The sequence below is a fragment of the Ahaetulla prasina genome, chromosome 2 (assembly GCF_028640845.1).
Source record: "Ahaetulla prasina isolate Xishuangbanna chromosome 2, ASM2864084v1, whole genome shotgun sequence".
NCBI classification, from domain to species: Eukaryota; Metazoa; Chordata; class Lepidosauria; order Squamata; family Colubridae; genus Ahaetulla; species Ahaetulla prasina.
The window spans coordinates 286,941,314-286,962,039 of NC_080540.1; the positions used below are offsets into that span (position 1 = coordinate 286,941,314).

Here is a 20,726-nt window from a genome sequence, read left to right on the forward strand (position 1 = left end):
GGTCAAACCATACCTGATTTTGTATTTTAGCTCCGGGCACCATATTTTAGGCAGAACATAGACAAGAGGCAGCAATAAAAATGATGTAGAATTTGGGTGAAGAAAAAGAGGAATAGTTGGAGACCCTGAGTATGTTTAATCTGGAAAAGGGAAGGCCATGGGGAAGCACAATAGCTGTTTTCAAATGTCTTAAGGGCAAAAGCGTTCTTGTTCCACAAGACAGGATGAAAAACAATAGGCTTAAAATACAAGGAGGTACATTTTAGTTCATCAAGGAAAAAAATCCTACAAGTCGCAGCTATCCAAGAATGGAAGAGCTGCCTTAGTATGGCGGCTTTCCTTAACTTTATTTAGGGGCTGGATAGCCATGTGTTGGAGTTGCTATAACAGTGGGTTTCTTCACTGGAGAGATATCCCAAAGGTGTTTTTTCAATGACTGGGAATTTCCTTAGACACATAGAGAGATGGTTGCACTAGATGAATTCCATGATCTCTTTCAACCCTTACATCAGGGGTGAAATGCTCCCGGTTCAGACCGGTTTGGCCAATCCGGTAGTGATGGCGGTGGGTGGTTTGGAGAACTGGTAGCAAAAATCCCTGCCTCCCCGTTATGCCCACCCAATTGCCCAGTCACCCGCTTGCCCGTTTGCCGCTTTTTTCCGGCTCACTTGCTTTTCCCGCCCAAATGGTAGGAATAGGTTGTAAAAAAATGCTGTAAAAATTTTTTTAAAAAAGTTCGTGTGCCACAGCTGATCACCACCCCCCCATGTGCTGTTCTACGTATGCCATGCCTCCTTTTGGCATGCACTGCAAACGCACACACCTCACATTTGGTGCATAGTGCGCACTGCGCATGCGTGCATGTAGAACGTGTTTGGCGCACTCCAGGCATGCACAGCCGGAGAACCAGTAGTAAACCAGTTCAGATTTCACCACTGCCTTACACGTTATGTCTCCATGAGTCTTGTGGATGGATTTTTCCTGAAATATTTGGTCAGTCTCAAAGTGGAAAAAAACTTAAGCTTGAGAGACTTGACATCCTTGATATGAAATTCCATATTTCATTTCAATTTATAATCCTGGACATGCTGAGGATGATTAATCCTATTATTTAAATGCCAAATGAATCAATATTACTTATTTTACAATACCGCTCAATGATTCTCTACCCCCATATTTTGTAATTACTTTTATGTCCTACATTGATACATTTGGTTAATGTTACTAATGAGATGGATGGCATGTTCACTGCCAGAAAAAGAAGCCTACTTTAAAAAAAAAAAATGGCCTGATGAATAACTGGAGCAGTTATTCATTCATAACACTTGAGGGTGATCAGATCATTCCCCCAGAATTATTCATCGTACCGGCGCTCACTGCACCCTCACTGGCTGAGCAGAAATCATTTGGTATGCGTGGAGATGGATTCAGAGATTTATTCACAAAATTTTCCACAATTAGCTTTTCGACTAAGAACATGATTTGCAAGGAACACATTTGCACAAGGTCCCTTCCCACAATTGTGCATAAGAGGGAAAGTAAAGGGAGTTGTTTCTATAGCAACATGACTGACCACTTTCTCCTGTCCTTTGGTGAAAGAAGTCCAATTAATGTTTTCATTGTTATGGGTCATTAGAGAGAAGGGGGTCCATAAAAGCCAACAGCTTCTTTTCTACAAACTCAAACCCTACCCACCCAACCCTACTCATTAATCCCCATTACCCATTCCTGAATGACATCCGCAGGTAAAAAGAACTCATTTCAGGATCTTCTTTTATGAAATGCAAATGAGCCTTGATGAATCATGAGATGCCAAGTAGGGGAAAAAAATAATGTTTGTACCCTCACCATATAATTTTGTTAGATAAATAGTACTGGAATACTTGGAAATAATACTGATATGTAGATTGTGCATAGATAGGTAGATAGCTAGAGAGATAATGATGATGATAGGATGGATGGATGGATGGATGGATGGATGGATGGATGGATGGATGGATGGATGGATAGATGGATAGATGAATGGTTGGATGGATGGATGAATAGATGATAGATAGATAGATAGATAGATAGATAGATAGATAGATAGATAGATGATGAGATAGATAGATAGATGATAATATGATGGAATTGGAATAATTTGCTATAGTTGCCCAATCGAAGGCAAAAGGAGAATGGGGTGGCAAAGGATGCGATGGTGAAATAATGCCATCGACGCAAAGAACATGAATTTGGACAAACTCCGGGAGACACGGGAGGACAGGGGAGCCTGGCATGCTATGGTCCATGGGTCTCAAAGAGTCGGACACGACTTAGTGACTGAACAACAAAAACATAGTTGCCCCACTCCAATGGATTCCTTATTATGGTGTCAGGTAGTTGATGCTTCTTCTCAAACATGCTTCTTGCAATGGTGAAATACATTTTTTTTTTACTACCGGTTCTGTGGGCATGGCTTGGTGGGCGTGGCAGGGGAAGGATACTGCAAAATCTCCATTCTGTCCCCAATCCAAGGGAAGGTTACTGCAAAATCCCCATTTCCTCCTGATCAGCTGGGACTCGGGAGGCAGAGAATAGATGGGGGCGGGACCAGTCAGAAGTTTTACTACCAGTTCTCTGAACTACTCAAAAATTCCACTACTGGTTCTCCAGAACTGGTCAGAACCTGCTGAAACCCAGCTCTGGGAAGGATATTGCAAAATCTCCATTCCCACCCCACTCCATGGAAAGGATATTGCAAAATCTCCATTCCCACCCCACTCCAGGGAAAGGATACTGCAAAATCTCCATTCCCAGCCCACCCCTGGGGGAAGGATATTGCAAAATCTCCATTCCCACTCCCACTCTGCGGCCAGCCAGAGGTGGTATTTGCCGGTTCTCCGAACTGCTCAAAATTTCCACTGCTGGTTCTCCAGAACCTGTCAGAACCTGCTGGATTTCACCCCTGGCCTCTTGGCCAACTCTCAACAAAGGTGAATATAAGAAGCCACAAGTTGTTTCGTTTCCTTTGAAACCCGTTTCAAAGGTTTCCTCTCCCCTTTCCGTAAAATTTCATGACACCATTTAAAACAAAAGGCACACTGCAATTTAAGTCCTGGATGCTTTGCTTGAAGCTTGTCTTCTTTGTTGGAGCAGGTGCAACATCCAGCCAGAGTAATGCAAAGTAGACCTAAAGCCCATCTTAAGAACATATCCCATTTTGAAGAATCTTTTAATCCTATTAAGTTACTCTTAATCATATTAGCAGTTTTCATTTTTTAATGCTGCATTAGCTCAGCATTAACCTCCTATCAGTCTAGTGTTCACCAAAGCGGTTAATTTCCCTTGCTGTTTAGATACACAGCGAGATTCTGCTTGGAAAATGGTTCCCTTCCATCTTATGCAGACACCCTGGCTGAGATGATTTCAAAAAATAATCTTGCCTCTCAGGAGGACTTAATCCAGGTTAATTTAAATTTTAACCTCATTTGTGTTCTTGGACGATTTGTCATTAAAGCAGAATTGATACCAATGGAAGCACCTTCCTCTTTTTTTTTTTTTAATGCATGGAGAAACAGAATAGATGCAACCCAATCTACAAGATTGCAATGCACTTCTATGAAACTCATGTTTCAAAGAAATTCTGCTGGAAATAACGGATGGCTTAGAACCCTGTGAAACAATAATCCTCCCAGTTCCAGAAATACCCACCCAGAAGCCACATGATGTCATCGCACACAGGATATCATGGGATCAATGCAAATTATGTGATTTGCATCATCTGCGCAATGATGAAGCTTCAATCTCTTCCCGTTAAGTATTTTCCACCCCATCTCAGGTTCTCTTTTTCTGTTAGGCATGATTTTTTGTGAAGTTGAAGTGGATACAAGCAGAGGGAGCCAAGATTTTGAAATAAAGGAAACTTTGGAATGGTGGTGTCTGTGTAAAATGTTCTCACGTTATATAAAATGTATTTATTTATTTTTTTTATTGAAAGAGTTTTAAAAAACAAAAACATTTTCCCCCTTTTTCCCCCCTCCCTCCCAAAAAAAACCCCTCCCCCCCCCCCGGCTTCCCGGGTCAATCACAAGGTATTGTTATACATAAACCAAACATAGAATAAAATTTTCCCTTCCAATCCAAATAACCACATCCAAAGCTTTTCATCTCCCAACCCCCTCCCCATTACATAAAATAACTTTCTAATTATTCGAAGGCAATCTGATATTTCTTAATCTGATATCTGTTTTGTAGATAATCAATCCATTTTTTCCATTCAATTAAATATCTTTCCTGCGTATTGTCTTTTAAAAACGCTGAGATTTTAGCCATTTCAGCCAAATTAATAACTTTCAGTATCCATTCTTCTATTGTAGGTAGAATTTCTTCTTTCTTCCAGTATTGTCCAATCAACAGTCTTGCTGCTGTTATTAAATTCAGAATCAATTTAGTCTCAATCCCTGTACAATCCGTTATATAAAATGTATTTATTTATTTTTTTCCTTGCTCTTCAGCCAATATTTTGATGCTAGAACCCTAAAAATATACATTCAATTTTCTCAATATAAGTTCTTGTTTTATTACCTAATTAATTATGTTAATCTAATGGCTGTTGATCTTGTATATTTTATGTTGCATTTGTTATAGTTTTAATAGATGAGCCACTGAGAGAGTCAGGTGGTCCCTAAATCTACCTACCTACCTACCTACCTACCTACCTACCTAACTAACTAACTAACTAACTAACTAAATAAGTAACTAACTAAAACAGTTCAAGAATTCAAGAGTAAATCTCAACATTAAAGAAACTTCTGGACATTAGCTTTTCCTGGCCAACACCTACTCTCTATTTTTCCCCACAAGATCGAGCTCTGCTCCTGATAACTGCTAAGGCATTTGGAAGACAAACGTAGACAGATTTTCAAGAAACTCAAACTCTTTTAACATTGTGAAACCTTCTAATTATCCTGATATGCATTGCAAGTGACTATGATTATAAGGCGTAACATTCAACCAAGCTTTAAAAAAAATGCAGTGGTGGGTTTCACATTTTGTTACCACTGGTTCGCCGCACCTGTGCATGCTCACTTTGCACGCACGCCTTCCATGCATGCGCTTTGTGGTTCGCTGCGAGAGTGCCTTCCGTGCATGTGCCCAGCCTCAAAAATGTGCCTAAATAGGATGGCATAGAGCGAATCTCTGCTACTGGTTCAGGCAAACCAGTCCTAACCGGCTGAAAAAATGGTGGTGTTATATGTTAGGAAATAAAGCAATAAACTGTCCAAATGCAGATCAGAAATGAGTGTTAGGTGGAGAAAAAGAAACCCAAAGGAATAGATTGCAAAAATGTCCAACATAATCCGAAAGGATCTCAGAATACCAAATGTATTTATGACGCAGCCCTGTGTGCTACCAGTTATACAGAGGGAACCTCAGAGTTTTCAGAGAAGGGTAGAAAGTTACAAAGCACTGGAAAATAAAAACTGACGTATTTTGCTGTTGCATTGCCAGAAATGCTAATGCAAATACCCTGTGGATAGTTGTTTTTTACTCAGAAATGCAGACATTACAAGTTACTGGGTTAGGTTTTTGTGAAGCAGGCCTCTGTATAAAGAGACGGGCATAGTTTCGAGCTCTCTGAGGGAAAGTGCAGTGGGAATAAAGTCTTTTCAACGTTCTTCTTCTACTGAGATGTTTTCCTGATCTGAAATGCCAAAGCCACCCCTTTTTGCAGGACTTCTGGTGAAATTGGGAGGGTTCTTCAAACACACTGTGGATAATCTTCCAGTGCTCACGGAAGCTCTGTTGCAATGTTCGCTGAAAAAGTCCCTCTCAGCTTTCCTCTCTTGTGTAAGAAGAGAAAGATGACAGGGACTCCAAAGTAGAGTGAGGTGAAGCAACGTGATTCCTTTGCTTTACTCTTAGGAGCAGAAGGACTTGTTGTGACCCCGGCCAAAGTAGGTAGTAATAAACTTAGTCCGTGGAAAAACAAACTTTATTCAAACAGCTGGGAATTACTTCATTCCCAGCATCGTTTAACTCAAAGTAAAACAAATGACTTCCAACACAAATTCCTCAGTTATCTCACAAACCTTAGTCCAATTAGGCAAACTGCCAAAGGCCCTTCCTGGCAAATGTCCAGAAGCCACAAAAACAAAGATATACATGAAGCAGAAGATATAGCTACAACATTGTTTTCTGGCAAAGCTGAAACGCCAGTGCTGGTCTGTTTTAAGCCTTATGGGAGGGGCCAATCATCTCTTGGCCCTACTCCCGAGTTGTCCTCTCTGTTTGAGCTGCTCTTGCTTTCTGGCAGCTCTTCTCCTGACTGCATTAGGAACAGGCTCCTCCTGTTCCTCTGCCTCACTACTATCAGTCTCTGGAGTCTCTGGAGTCTGCACCTCACTTCCTGATGGCCCTGGCCTCACCTCTGCCTCATCGTTGTCCAACTCCATTGCCAGCTCCATAGGCTGTTGACAGACCACAACAGGACTGCCCTGCTTTGTGAAGTAGTTTCAAGGGAAACTTAGCTTGAAAGTTTGTTAAAACAAAGCATCTGTATCCATTTTATAGCCCCAATGTATAGTATATATTGCTGCCTGTTGCAGGAGATTGGGAAAGATTGGGGAAATTAAAAACAGCTTTGATAACAGAAGACCTGGTCAGTACATGTTAAATATATTCACAAATTTTTATCTTATTTTATCCAACCTTTACTACCATGTAACTTAAAACATCTTTCCTCCTTCTATTTTCCCCACTACAACAATCCTGTGAGGCAGTGGTGGATTTCACATTATGTTACTACCGGTTCGCCAAGCATGCACACACTCACTTTGTGCATGCGTGCATGCGTATTTTGTGCATGCGTGTGCCCGATTTGCGCACACGTATGTCTTCTGTGCATGTGCCTGCCCTTCCATGCATGCACTTTGCTCACACACCTTCCGCACATGCGCCCAGACTCAAAATGTGCCTAAATAGGATGGCATAGAGTTGGGGGTGGGGGTAGGAGGTGGGCCACCCGCCACCTGCTATTTCCATTACCAGTTTGGCCAAACCAATCTGAACCGGGTGACTACCTCCTCTGCTGTGAGGTGAATTGAACTGAGAGAAAGTGGCTGGACCAAAGCCATCCAAGACAGCTTTCATATCTAAGGCAGGACTAGAATTCACAGTCTCCTGGTTTTTAGGCCAACACCTTAACCACTACACCAAACTGGCTCTAATCTTCATCAAACTGGTTCTAAGCTCTTAGATCCAAATATGCTTAGTATCCTTCTAGAGCAGGGGTCCCCAACCTTGGCAACTTTAAGTCTGGTGGACTTCAACTCCCAGAATTCCCCAGCCAGCAAAGTATTCTTGGAGTTAAAGTCCTCCAGGCTTAAAGTTACCAAGGTTGGGGACCCCTGTTCTAGAATGGTAGCCACATTAAAACTTTAGAATCCACTTTGAAATAAATACACTTCTTAATGTTTTTGAGATGATTTAATTCCAATGCCCATCTATCAGAAATGAGATTTTCCCCAAACCATTATTAAAATCAATGGATCTCCCCATCTAACTTACGCATCTAATTTATTGCATTCATTAATTTCTCCAAATCCCTTTTTAAGATTAATCAGATACATTCTTTTCCCCATCCACCTTCAAAGTCAATTGATTTTTCCCACTCTATTTCATCTCTAAAATGATTTTTCCACCCACTTGTATATTAATTTTATGTTAACGGGCCAGTGGAATGAGCAGCTAGTCTAGAAATCTGTTCTAACAACAAAAACCAGAATTCTGCTGATGGACATTTCAAGTAAATGAAAGTTAGAGATCAGGAAAGAAAATTTTGAAAGATGTAGCAGGACTGAATAGCAATGGAGGGCAGTGGGGGAAAAAAACATAGTGAAAGATAAACCTCCTTCTTTTCTTTTACAACCCTGTAATCCCTTAATTTGGGGTAGAGTCCAAGTGGACCAGCTGGAGCTAAGCATTTACAAACAACAACTTGAAAAACCAGCCTCTACAGATGCTAAATTTAAGGCCCTATTTATCTTTTCAGGATCTGGATCAAACTGTTTTGGTCCGCCAGCAGCCTGCAGAGCTGGCAATGGAGTCAGAAAGTGATGAGGCTGAGGAAGAACATGGGCCAGTCCTGGAGGCTGGGGAAGGCCCAGATGAGGGCTCTGCATCGGAGGCAGAGGTGGAACCAGGGCTATCTGGGAGTGATGTATGAACTTGGGAGCCTCCAGAAGCTGACGGTAGTGAGGCAGAGGAACAGGAAGAGCCTGCTCCTAATGCATGCATGAGAAGAGCTGCCAGAAGGCAAGAGCAGCTAAAGCAAAGAGGATGACTTGGGAGTAGGGACAAGAGATGATTGGCTCCTCCCATAAGTCTTAAAAGACCAGCAATGGCGTTTGGGCTCTTTGCCGGAAAACAACCTTGATAGAATTGCTCCTTGTCTTGCTGCATTTATTTCTTGTCAGCGTCTTCTGCTTTTGAACTTTTGCCAAGAAAAGCCTTTGGCAGTTTGCCTAATTAGACCAAGGCTGGTCATAAGATTGAAGAATTGTGTTGTGAAGAATTTGCTTTGATTTAGTTTGGACGAAGCTGAGAATGAATTTAATTCTCAGCTGTTCTAAGAAAGTGTTTGTTTTTGAACTGATTGCACCTACTGCTACCTACTTGGGCCTGGGTCACAACACAAACCAGTTTGTATCTGCATTGGAAAAGATCCTGATTCTGAGAAAGATTGAAGGCAAAAAGACAAGGGGATGGCAGAGTCTAAGCTGCATGCAAGCCACGTGCAGACCTTTGGACTATGATTAACATAAAAACATATGATTATGTTTCTAGAAACATAGAAACATATGATTCTATGTTTCAGTGTGTTGTTGGTTGAAACAGATCTATTTTCAAACTGTATGAGCAGAATTTTTCCTTTTTTTTTTTTTGTCAGAGAGAAATTCTTACTGCCGTTACAAATTTAGTGGTGCCTCTTTCACAACTTCATTGATTTCTGTTGGAATTTAGTCTTATGGGGATCAACTTCTATTTGTCTTCCCGCACAGAAGTAAGGCAAGCTTTAGGACTAGCTGTTGTGAAAATCAGACACTCCAATGATGTGAATCCCTTTGGGCTTATGTACCATGCTGTGTATCAGAGTTGTTGGAAATTTCTTGTTTGTAGCATCAGCAATAGCTACAAGAATTGAGCCTTCAAACAAACAAACAAAAAAGGATATCAAACAGAGGGGGGAAAACTTTGACCTGTGGTTGAAAACCATATAGACCAGGATTCTCCAACCTTGGCAACTTTAAGACTTGTGGACTTCAACTCCCAGAGTTCCTCAGCCAGCAAAGCTGGTTGAGGAATACTGGGAGTTGAAGTCCACAAGTCTTAGAGTTGCCAAGGTTGGAGACCCCTGATCTAGACAACTTTAATTAATTAACTGTAATTGGTGTCACTAATGCTAAGACAAAAATCTGTTCTGTTTGCAAAGTACAGTTCAACTCTGGTCACCAGTTCTTACTTTTCCCTCTCTGAGAAATACATTTACCTTGGAGGTATGCCAGCTTAATGTCCTCCAGATACGTTAGACAAACTCACATCTGATCAATGAGCCAACATAGTCATGGACAAGGGCTCATAGGAGTTGCAGTCTAAAAGAACGTCAGAGTGCGATGCCATAGTGAGAGTCCTAACTTATTTCTGTTTAATAAGAGGGTTGAAAGCTATTTCTAGCCTGTTAAAATCTCGAGATTCTGTTTTGAATGTTCTGCTAAATAAAACCAAGAAGCAGCATCTGAACATTAGTTCACCCCTTTAGTGACAGGAGAAGCTAAGTGGGAATTGCCAAGAAGTGTCTAAACATAGCATTATTTCATGCTGCGCAGGAATTCTCAACAATTGTTCATTTTTATGAAGTCTAAATGTGATTGCTGTACTGTTCTTATGCTTGTTTACATTTCTTTGCTAACTTGCTAGTCTTTACTTTTGAAGGGAATGAAGAAGGGTGTCTATTTTTGCCTCCACTGCGTTTCAGCTGGCATCTCAGCAGAGGTGGGTTTCAGCAGGTTCTGACCAGTTCTGGAGAACCGGTAGCGGAAATTTTGAGTAGATTTTTGAGTCACCTGCAATGTAATGGAATCTATCATCAACCAATCTATTACCCTCCACCTAGAAACAAACAACCTACTCTCTAATAAACAATTTGTTTCAGAAAAAAATTATCATGTAATTTACAACTTCTTCACTGCAAAATCATATGGACCACAAATCTTGATCAGGGCAAAGCAATAGATGCAATCTACACAGACTTCTGTAAAGCTTTCGACTCAGTAGTACATGATAAACTTCTCCTAAAACTAAAATCCTACGGCATCTCAGGACCCCTCCACAATTGGATAACAGCTTTCCTATCAAACAGACACCGAGTGGTCAAAATTGGCAATGCTCTATCAAATCCTGTTCCTGTCAAAAGTGGCATTCTCCAAGGCAGCTTTCTGGACCAAGACTCTTCATATTATACATTAATGATCTCTGTGACCTTATCTCATGTTATTGTGTTCTCTTTGCTGACGATGTCAAACTATTTAACACCACCAACAATACAGCTATCCTCCAAAAAGTCCTTGACTTTGTATCTGAATGGTCTAAAACTTGGCAACTCCAAATCTCAACCAGCAAATGCTCAGCCTTACATATTGGAAAAAAGAACCTAAACACTAAGTACAAGCTTGATGGACATTACCTTACTGATGACCCCCATCCTGTTAAAGACCTTGGAGTTTTCATATCAAATTATCTAAGTGCCAAAGCCCACTGTAACTACATCGCAAAAAAGGCCTTAAGAGTTGTAAACCTAATCTTGCGTAGCTTCTTCCCCAAAAACACTACACTACTAAGCAGAGCATATAAAATATTTGCTAGACCAATTCTTGAATACAGCTCGACTGTTTGGAACCCATACCACATTTCTGACATCAATAAAACTGAATGTGTCCAGAAATATTTTACAAGAAGAGTTCTCCACTCCTCTGAATACAACAAAATACCTTATGCCACCAGACTTGAAATCCTGGGTTTAGAAAATTTAGAATTCTGCCGCCTTTGACATGATCTGAGTTTAACTCATGGAATCATCTATTACAATGTCCTTCCTGTCAAAGACTATTTCAGCTTCAATTACAACAATACACGAGCACAGAATAGATTTAAGCTTAATGTTAACTGCTCCAATCTTGATTACAGAAAATATGACTTCAGTAACAGAGTTGTTAATGCTTGGAATACACTACCTGACTAGACCAATTCTAGAATACAGCTCACCTGTTTGGAACCCTCACCATATCTCTGACATCAATACAATTGAACGTGTCCAGAAATATATTTCTAGGAGATCCTAGAAGCACGAAGCTGAAGCCTGAAGATGACGAATGAGACTTCATTGAAACGTCGCCAAGACACTTCCAATTTTATGTGGGAGAAAACCCGAATAACCAAAGATGTCCTTCCTTTCAAAGACTACTTCAGCTTAAAGTTAACCGCTCCAATCTTGATTGCAGAAAATATGACTTCAGTAACAGAGTTGTTAATGCTTGGAATACACTACCTGACTCTGTGGTCTCTTCCCAAAATCCCCAAAGCTTCAACCAAAAACTGTCTACTATTGACCTCACCCCATTCCTAAGAGGTCTGTAAGGGGTGTGCATAAGAGCACAAACGTGCCTACCATTCCTGTCCTATTGTTTCCTTTCATTATATCCAATTAATATAGTTATTACATACTCATACTTATACATATGCTTATATATTGTATAGTTATTTCATGCTTATGCTTATATATACTGTGTGACAGAATAAATAAATAAATAAATAAATAAAAATAAAATAGATACATACAAACACCCGCAAAAACCTCAGAATATATATATATATGTTTTCGTAGATTTCACGGGTATAGGTATGTAGGTCTTGGCATATTAGGGTCTTTTCCTTCAACCTTACATGGGAAAAGACCCGAATATGCCAAGACCTACGTATATATATATATATATATATATATATATATATATATATATATATATATATATATATATATATATATATATATACCTATATCTGTGAAAACCTATGAAAACACACACACACACACGTATGTGTATATATATTTATATATATATATATATATATATATATATATATATATATATATATATATATATATATATAGGTCTTTGGTATATGTATATGTATATGTATATCTTGGGTATTCTAATGTCCAAGAAGTGGTTTAAAAGTTATGCAACAAAGGAACATGGAAGAAAAACATCAAGAAGTCTTTCTCTCAACATTTGATCTTTGTTCCCTGGCAGAGTTTCCTTTCCATCCATAGAACGAAACATTTTCTCTGCATGGTGCCAAGGCAAAATGTCAGAGAAAGTATGTAATGAAGACTAGATAATGAAACACCTCCTGACACTATTTTGACACATAAAAAACTATGCAATTTTGATTGCCATCGTGTTCGAACCTGGGCACCGATGGCGTAAATTTGTTCTGAAATATAGTGCTGGGCTCATTAGCATTTAAAATTGGGGATGAGGCAAAGGTGTGTTCTGAATAACTGCTAATGTTGCAAAAGTCATAGAATATAAAATGCTGATTGTGTTTAGGAATCCATCGCCGGATCAATGGGCTCCTCATTTGATCGGCTGTTTTACACTTTCCTGAACAATTCAACAGCTTTATTAAAGGCATTAGGGATGACAACAAATTTAACAAGCAGCAGGCAAGTTAAGTAATTACAGAGACTCTTAAGTTTGCCATTTTCTAGATTAGACTCTAATATTGGGGGCAAAGCACATAACCCAGGCTCTCTGCTGCTTTGGTGCTAATTAATGAGGTTAGCCAATGCTTTGGATTTGATTCAGAAGAGATGGCTTGTACATCAGACCTCTCTGGGACTCATTAAAGCAACTGTGTCTGTTTCCAAGATTGCGCAAGTGCAACGGAAGCAGCAGCTGTACAATGCTAGAAAGTGACAGAGACAATGTTAGAAAGTGACACTAGAATTCGACAGATGTGGGATTCACATGGTCCCAGGTTCTGAAATGCCTGTTCCAATGATTAAAAATTAAATCCAAAATACTGGAAGGCTGTAACTACAAAGGACTAAGACATTGCCTCTGAACTGCAAGCCATTATAAGAGTGGCAGAAATCTAAACACTGGGAGGGAGAAGATGAAAAAAAGTGGGTTTCCCAAACTTGTGTTTAATCTTTCCTATAAATAATTCTTCTTGGTTTCCTCCAAATCCAGTCCCACAGAATGGAATTCTTGCCTCAGAGAAGCAAGTTTGTTATTTATTAGGTTTTATCTGTAGCCCACTTTATATCATTCCTGTCTTACATTTCTTAAGGCTGGACTATTTGGTCCCAGATATCCTCTGAAAAGGGATTTGCACAGAAGAGAAAGGAAACAGGCAAGGGTGAAATGCCCGAACCAGTAGTAAAGCAATGCTTTAAAAAGTAAAAACAGAGTTCCGACCATCGTGCAGCAAGGCTGAATGTCATAGCTGATCGTCGGAATCTTTTTTTTTTTTTTAACTTTTTAAAGCATTTTTTTTAGAATAGAATAGAATAGAATTTTTTATTGGCCAAGTGTGATTGGACACACAAGGAATACTACCGGTTCGGGTGAATAGGTAGTAAAAAAATGCTTACAAAAAGTAAAAAAAAACAAAACCCGGTTCTAGTGATCAGCTCTCACAATCAGCTATGCTGCACGATCGTCGGAACCCTTTTTTTTTTTACTTTTTAAAAGCATTTTTTACTATTTGCCCGAACCAGTAGTCACAGCTGATGTGACTACCACAGGCCACACCCATCTAGTCACATGACTCCCCTATCAAGCCACACCCACATAACAAGTAGGGAAAATCTGCGCAGGCTGCACTGGCTACCAGTGGTTTTCCGAGTGCACTTCAAGGTGCTGGTTACTACCTTTAAACCGCTCCATGGCATAGGACCGGGATATCTTCGGGACCGCCTTCTGTTACCACATGCCTCCCACCGACTGGTACGCTCCCATAGAGAGGGTCTTCTCAGGGTGCCGTCAGCCAAACAGTGTAGGCTGGCAACCCCCAGGGGGAGAGCCTTCTCGGTGGGGGCACCTACCCTCTGGAATGAGCTTCCTCCAGGACTTCGACAACTTCCTGACCTCCGGACCTTTCGCCGCGAGCTGAAGACATATCTATTCTTCCTAGCAGGACTGGCTTAAATAGGGTTTTTAAACATGGATTTTATTGGGGTTTAATTTTATATTTTGTATTGTATTTTAAATTTAGGCTATATTGAATAAGTTTTTTTAAATAGTATTTTTATTGTAATATATTGTATTATTTTATCTGCCTGTTCACCGCCCTGAGTCCTTCGGGAAAAGGGCGGTATAAAAATTAAATTATTATTATTATTATTATTATTATTATTATTATTATTATTATTATTATTATTATTATTATTATTATTATTATTATTATTATTATTATTATTATTATTATTATTAAATTTTGAATTTCATCACTGGAAACAGGAAATCTTTTCCTAGGACACTGGCCAGTTTGTCAACCATCACAATATAAGTAAGTAAGTAAACAAGCCATTGTAATCACAAGCCATAACATAGGAATGTCATAACACAGAATAAAATAACAAAATAGTAACATTATAAAATAAAGCAATGGAGTAAGTATTAGATATGAAAAGGTTACAACAGAATAAAGCCAACGCTGCAGCTAAGAACTTAAGTATTTCTCCTTAAGTTTAAATGAGAGCAGAGTAATGGCTGAAAGTGGAAGAACATCTCCATATTATTATCACATGAGTATCAATGACGACAATTCTCTGCTACTCAGTTTCAGAATAGGCAAGACACCTCCTCCACAACAAGGGATGACTATTAAGGATAAATTGCTGTCTGTCGGAAGACATCTGTCAACCCTGAAGCTGGCCTGACCGAAGCCATTTTGAACCACTTCAGGGTTGCCACCCTGGAGCTGAGGGATAGGGAGGTGAGGGGGATTTGAGATAGAGGGGATTCTGTAGCCAAAACAAAATATCTTCTCTTGGGAACCAAGGTCATTCTCACACCTGGTCGAAGGAAGGCGGAGTGATGCTACCCGGCTGCCAGTCCGCACCGTGATTGGACCATGTGACTGATCGTTTTGAGAAAGTAGAACAACTTTTAATCAGGTGAAAACCGCAGGAGACTTCAGAGTCAGTTTTCACCAGATATGTGCCAATATGATATTTCCAATAAAGCTATTCTTTCAGGAATCTACCTGCCTTGGAGTTTTTCTTGCTATGGATCTATTACTTGGAACCCTGACATTATCTAGGCTAAAGAAATCCTAAGTTTTGCCTGATAATCTGATCCTAATGGTGCCTCTGACAAATGTACCATGAACCCCTTAGGCTGGGAGGAACTCTGTGCCTATCTAAATTTTAGAGATGAGTTTGAATGCCTTCAGGTCAGCGTTGACTCCTGAGGACTGCCTCAAGTAGTAGTAAACCTGCAGTTTACTTGGCAAGATTTCAGAATTGATGCTCTCTTCCCAGGGATGAGAGGCACTGAGTTGGCTTCATGCTTAAAGAGGAACTAGAACAGGGGTCTCCAATCTTGGCAACTTTAAGATTTGTGGACTTCAACCCTCAGAATTCCTCAGCCAGCAAAGCTGGTTGAGGAATTCTGGGAGCTGAAGTCCACAAGTCTTAAAGTTGCCAAGGTTGGAGACCCCTGGACTAGAATTCATAGTCTTCTGGTTTTGGAGCCTGATGCCTTAATCACTACCCCAAAATGCTTCTCATGTTCTACTCATAGTGCAACAGTATTGAGTAATGAAGCCAGAGTATACTGTTGTAGAAATATATTATCTAAGAGGACTTTCATTGTCTTCCCACACTGTGTGTGTGGCGTTTCCAGTTAATCGAAAATCAATTTTTCCATAGACATGCTTTTGCTGTGAATTTCTTGCAAACAGGCAGGAGCTGGCTTGTAATTCCCCTGTAGGGTTACGATGTTGTAGTTACTAGCTGAAACGGTTCTCTATTAAGCAACCAGAAAGAAAACAATCACCTACCCAGATGTTCGATAGAATAGTACCGTTGTTTGCTGTCTACCCGCACTGTCTCGGCATAGGGGCTGCCGACCCCGTAGCCAATGATGTAGCCACGTACGATGATGTTTGGATTCAGTGGTGGCGTCCAACTCATGACAATGCTGGTTGACAAAGGCCTGACGTGAAGAGAGCTCGGCTGATCGGGCACCTGCGATTCTGGGAGTCAAAAGAAAGAAGGGATTGTTACCATTGACAGAAAGGCATCTGAACAACAGGAAGATTTTTCAAGGAGAGAAGCTACCTGGAATTAAGGAGAAGCTTCTTAGCAGTGAGGACAATTAACCAATGGAGCAGCTTGCCTTCAGAAGTTGTGGATGCTCCATCACCAGAGGTTTTTAAGAAGAGACTGGACAGTCACTTGTCTCAGAAAGGGCTGTAATAGCTCAGGCTGGTAAGAAGCCTGTTATTAGAACACAGTAGCCTGCAATTACTGCAGGTTCAAGCCCGGCCCGAGGTTGACTCAGCCTTCCATCCTTTATAAGGTAGGTAAAATGAGGACCCAGATTGTTGGGGGGGCAATAAGTTGACTTTGTAAATATACAAATAGAATGAGACTATTGCCTTATACATTGTAAGCCGCCCTGAGTCTTCGGAGAAGGGCGGGATATAAATGTAAATAAATTTAAAAAAAAAAGATGGTATAGGCCAGTGATGGCTAACTTTTTTGCCATTGTGTGCCAAAAGTGGGGAGAGTACGGGGGAGTCGCGCGCGCATGTGCCCACACCCATAATTCTATGCAACTCGCCCACCATGCATGCACACGTGACCCCCTGTGCTCACCCTGCTTTTGGCACGTGATGGCCTGGTCGGCCCGGTAGGCCCGTTTTTCGATCTCCCCAGGCTCCAGAGCTGTTTCCGGCCTCTGGAGGGCCTCTGGGGGAGTGGGGAAAGGCCGTTTTCACCCGATCCAGGCTCCTAGAAAGGCTCTGGAGCTTGGGGAGGGCAAAAAAGGGCCTTCCCCCTGCTCCGGCGGCCAGAAACAGCCTGTTTCCTGATTTCCGGTGGGCCCAGAAAGCCTGAAAATCAGTTGGGTGATGCAAGCATGTGCACCAGAGCTGAGCTTGGGTGCCCACTGGTATGGCTTGGCATGCCACCTGTGGCACACGTGCCATAGGTTTGCCATCATGGGTATAGGGTCTCCTGCTTGAGCAGGCGATTGGACTAGAAGACCTCCGAAGTCCCTTCCAACTCTGCTATTCTATTATTGTCAAAGGCCACGATGCAAAAAAAAACAAAACAAGTGTGTTCTGATGAACATTATGTGTATTGACATTATATTGGTTAGATAAAACACTTGCCAAAAGATCTCTAGATGAGTTTGCTAAATTGTTTTAATTGCTAACATTAATGATTTTGTTGTAGAGCATTAAAAACTCCATAGTAGGACATGAAATCAAAGTTCTGGTCCTTTTTTACAGTAATTATATGTGATATGCACAATACACATTAAAGAGTTCCTGGGTTTTGATTATATGGATGCTGTCTTGATTTTTTTTAACCTTTCTCTCCCATTCAGATGTGCCAGTTGTCTTTGAACCTTACTTTTTTTTAGTTAAAATGAAAGTTCACTGCAATATGTAAAATTCTGATTGATTGATTAATTGATTGATTTCAATATTAGGTAAAACGCTTCTGGGTTTTTTGTGGTGGGGACTTAACTTGCAAATTACTTCAGTACTGCACTTAGCTTCTGAATAATCCTACCTAGCTGAATATTTTTTTTCAATTATAATACCTCACAGGACAAAACATAGCATTTGCTAAATGCAATCTTCCTCGTTTATTCCCCCTAAATGGAAATATTGAAATATAATGAAACCACAATTATTATTTAAGGGGGGAAAAAAAGAGAGAGATGACAATAATGAGGGGGTAAGAAGAAATCAATAAATGTAAGAGAGAAAGCAGGGAAAGGATCTACAAGCACATTTTTAACAGTGCATAACTATTATATAGTCAAAGATAAACATAACCATTCCAGTCAGCTATCCATAACCAAAGTGCTTGTAAAATTTCCTTTATGCTTCTATGTTTATTCAGGTCAACCTCCTAATTGTTTAAGCTCCTATGATTCACTCACAGCAGCCTTTTTTTTTTAAAAAAAATATCTGACTATGCATTTACAAAGCATTGGAATGAATGTTATGCCATGAAAAAAGATATTCCTGATGGCCATCATTCGTAACAATGGGTGCTTTAAAATCTTGCAAAATTAAAGGAAATTCTTTGCTTGCCAGTTTGCAAGCAAAGACTGGCTCGTATCTTTACAACAGAAAGAGATAAGTTGTTAGCATTTCTTTACTGAATAGGTAGAACTGGGGAAGACAAATACAGATATGAAGGTAAATATACATGTCTCAGAATAATGTTGCAGGATCCCATCTGTGTTGATCACCAGGACCAAAGGTTTATTCTTCCAAGTTTTTGGGTTCACATAGAACAGCCCAGTGCACATATTCTGGAATGAGAGAAGTTCCCTGATGATGGGTTCCAGCACAAGCCTGAAATCTTTATTTATTTATTTGTATTTATTTATTTTGTCAATCGTATATGAGATAATAGGTAAAAGTATAAACATAATTTGGATATCTGAAAAGAGTAAGTAAAAAGGAATGTTAGGACTGGGACGGTAGGCACGCAGGTGCACTTATGCACGCCCCTTACAGACCTCTTAGGAATGGGGTGAGGTCAACAGTAGACAGTTTAAGGGGGTTTGGGGAAGAAACTATAGAGTCAGGTAGTGCATTCTAGGCATTAACCACTCTGTTACTGAAGTCATATTTTCTGCAATCAAGTTTGGAGCAGTTTACCTTGAGTTTGTATCTGTTATTTGCTCGTGTATTGTTGTGGTTGAAGCTGAAGTAGTCATTGAAAGGTAGGACATTGTGGTAGATAATTTTATGTACTATGCTTAGGTCAGATTGAAGTCTGAGTAGTTCTAAATTGTCTAAGCCCAAAATTTGGAGCCCGGTGGCATATGGTATTTTATTGCGAGCAGAGGAGTGGAGGACTCTTCTTGTGAAATGTCTCTGGACTCTCTCGATTGTATTTATGTCTGATATGCAGTGCGGGTTCCAGACAGATGACCTGTATTCAAGAATTGGTCTAGCAAATGTTTTGTATGCTCTAGTTAGTAGTACAATATTACCAGAGAAGAAGCTACACAAGATTAGGTTAACAACTCTTAGTGCCTTTTTGGCAATGTTGTTACAGTGAGCTCTGGCACTTAGATCTTTAGAAATGAGTACTCCAAGGTCCTTGACAGAGTGAGGGTCATCTACAAGATCATGTCCATCTAATTTGTATTTTATGTTTTGATTTTTTTTGCCAATGTGCAAGACAGAGCATTTGTTTGTTGAGATTTGAAGTTGTCACTTATTAGACCAATCTGCCACATAGTCAAGGTCTTTTTGAAGGGTAGTTGCATTGTCTGTGGTGTTGAATATTTAACATCATCAACGAACAGAACACAGTTACTTTTCATATAATCTTATAATCTTGGAAGAATAAACCTTTGATCCTGGTGACTGAATCAGATTGGATCCTGCAACAAATGGATATATAGGAATTAGCTACATGAGATGTAGTATCGGGGTAGCAGCCTGGCTACTTCAGAAAAAAGGGTTGGATTGATTCATGGAAGTTATGGAGGTCAATGACTGTGAAGAGTTGATGGCAGTGGGACTGCCTCTGAAGACCATCATCTGTTGGGAGACAAGTGGACTTCCTTATGTAGTTGATTTTGTGTGAGATTAGACTGATGCATTAAATAGGCTAGGGGTCTGATTCATCAGGGTACTGCTTAGGTTCTTATATCTGCAGGGTATGGTCAAGAAGTATCAGTGCATCTAAAAGACAGGTAGAACTTCAGTTGTATTATCACAGATGCCCTCTTGATTTGTGGACACCTCTGAGCCCCACTTGTATTAAAGTCACAAAGAAGTTCCATGTAAAAGAACATGTGAGATCTTTGGTACTCTCTGAACTTGGATGTTTTCTTGCAGATGTTTATGGAGATTCTCAGTCATCCAGGTCATAGTTGTCCCAGAGGTGCTATTTTCAAGAAGCAACTGGACTTTCTAGTTTTTCTTTGAAGATGTTTCATTTCTCATCCAAGAAGCTTCTTCAGTTCTCACTGGATGATGGGGAATGGAAGGATTTACACTCCTTGCAGACAGCTGGACATTTGCATTCTTTTAGCAGGTCGTTAAGGTCACCTGGAGGTTTATCTGTGTCATCATGGTTACCTGAGTGGTGCAAATTGGTGTGGAGCTTTCTTGGAACTGTTGAAATGTCTATGTCCGTGTTGGAGAACTATGGAATGCATGCCAGATGTGGCATGCAGAACCATCCTGTGAGGGATGTGCGGCCTCGTTGGCTCCTCTTCCACATTCATGTACACACCTGCGTGCCGCTCAGCTGGCCTTTGTGCGTGCAGGATCGCAAAACCTGGAAGAGCGGCGTTCTGTTTAACATGTGCGAGCCAGCACCCAAACTTCGGGGGTTTATGTCACGCGCATGCACGATGGCCACCTGTTTGTCAGGTGCACGTCCATGCCAGAAACCAAAAGTTTGG

The 20,726-nt window shown here is 40.4% G+C and overlaps 1 protein-coding gene across 1 annotated transcript in view; it reads right to left on the reverse strand.

The window, feature by feature from the left end:
• Positions 1-20,726, reverse strand: part of DCC (DCC netrin 1 receptor) — a 926,782-nt gene that overhangs the window by 204,390 nt on the left and 701,666 nt on the right. Inside the window, exon 15 of the mRNA XM_058168106.1 lies at positions 16,111-16,305. Within this exon, the coding sequence (XP_058024089.1) occupies positions 16,111-16,305 (195 nt within the window). The remainder of the gene's footprint in view (positions 1-16,110; positions 16,306-20,726) is intronic.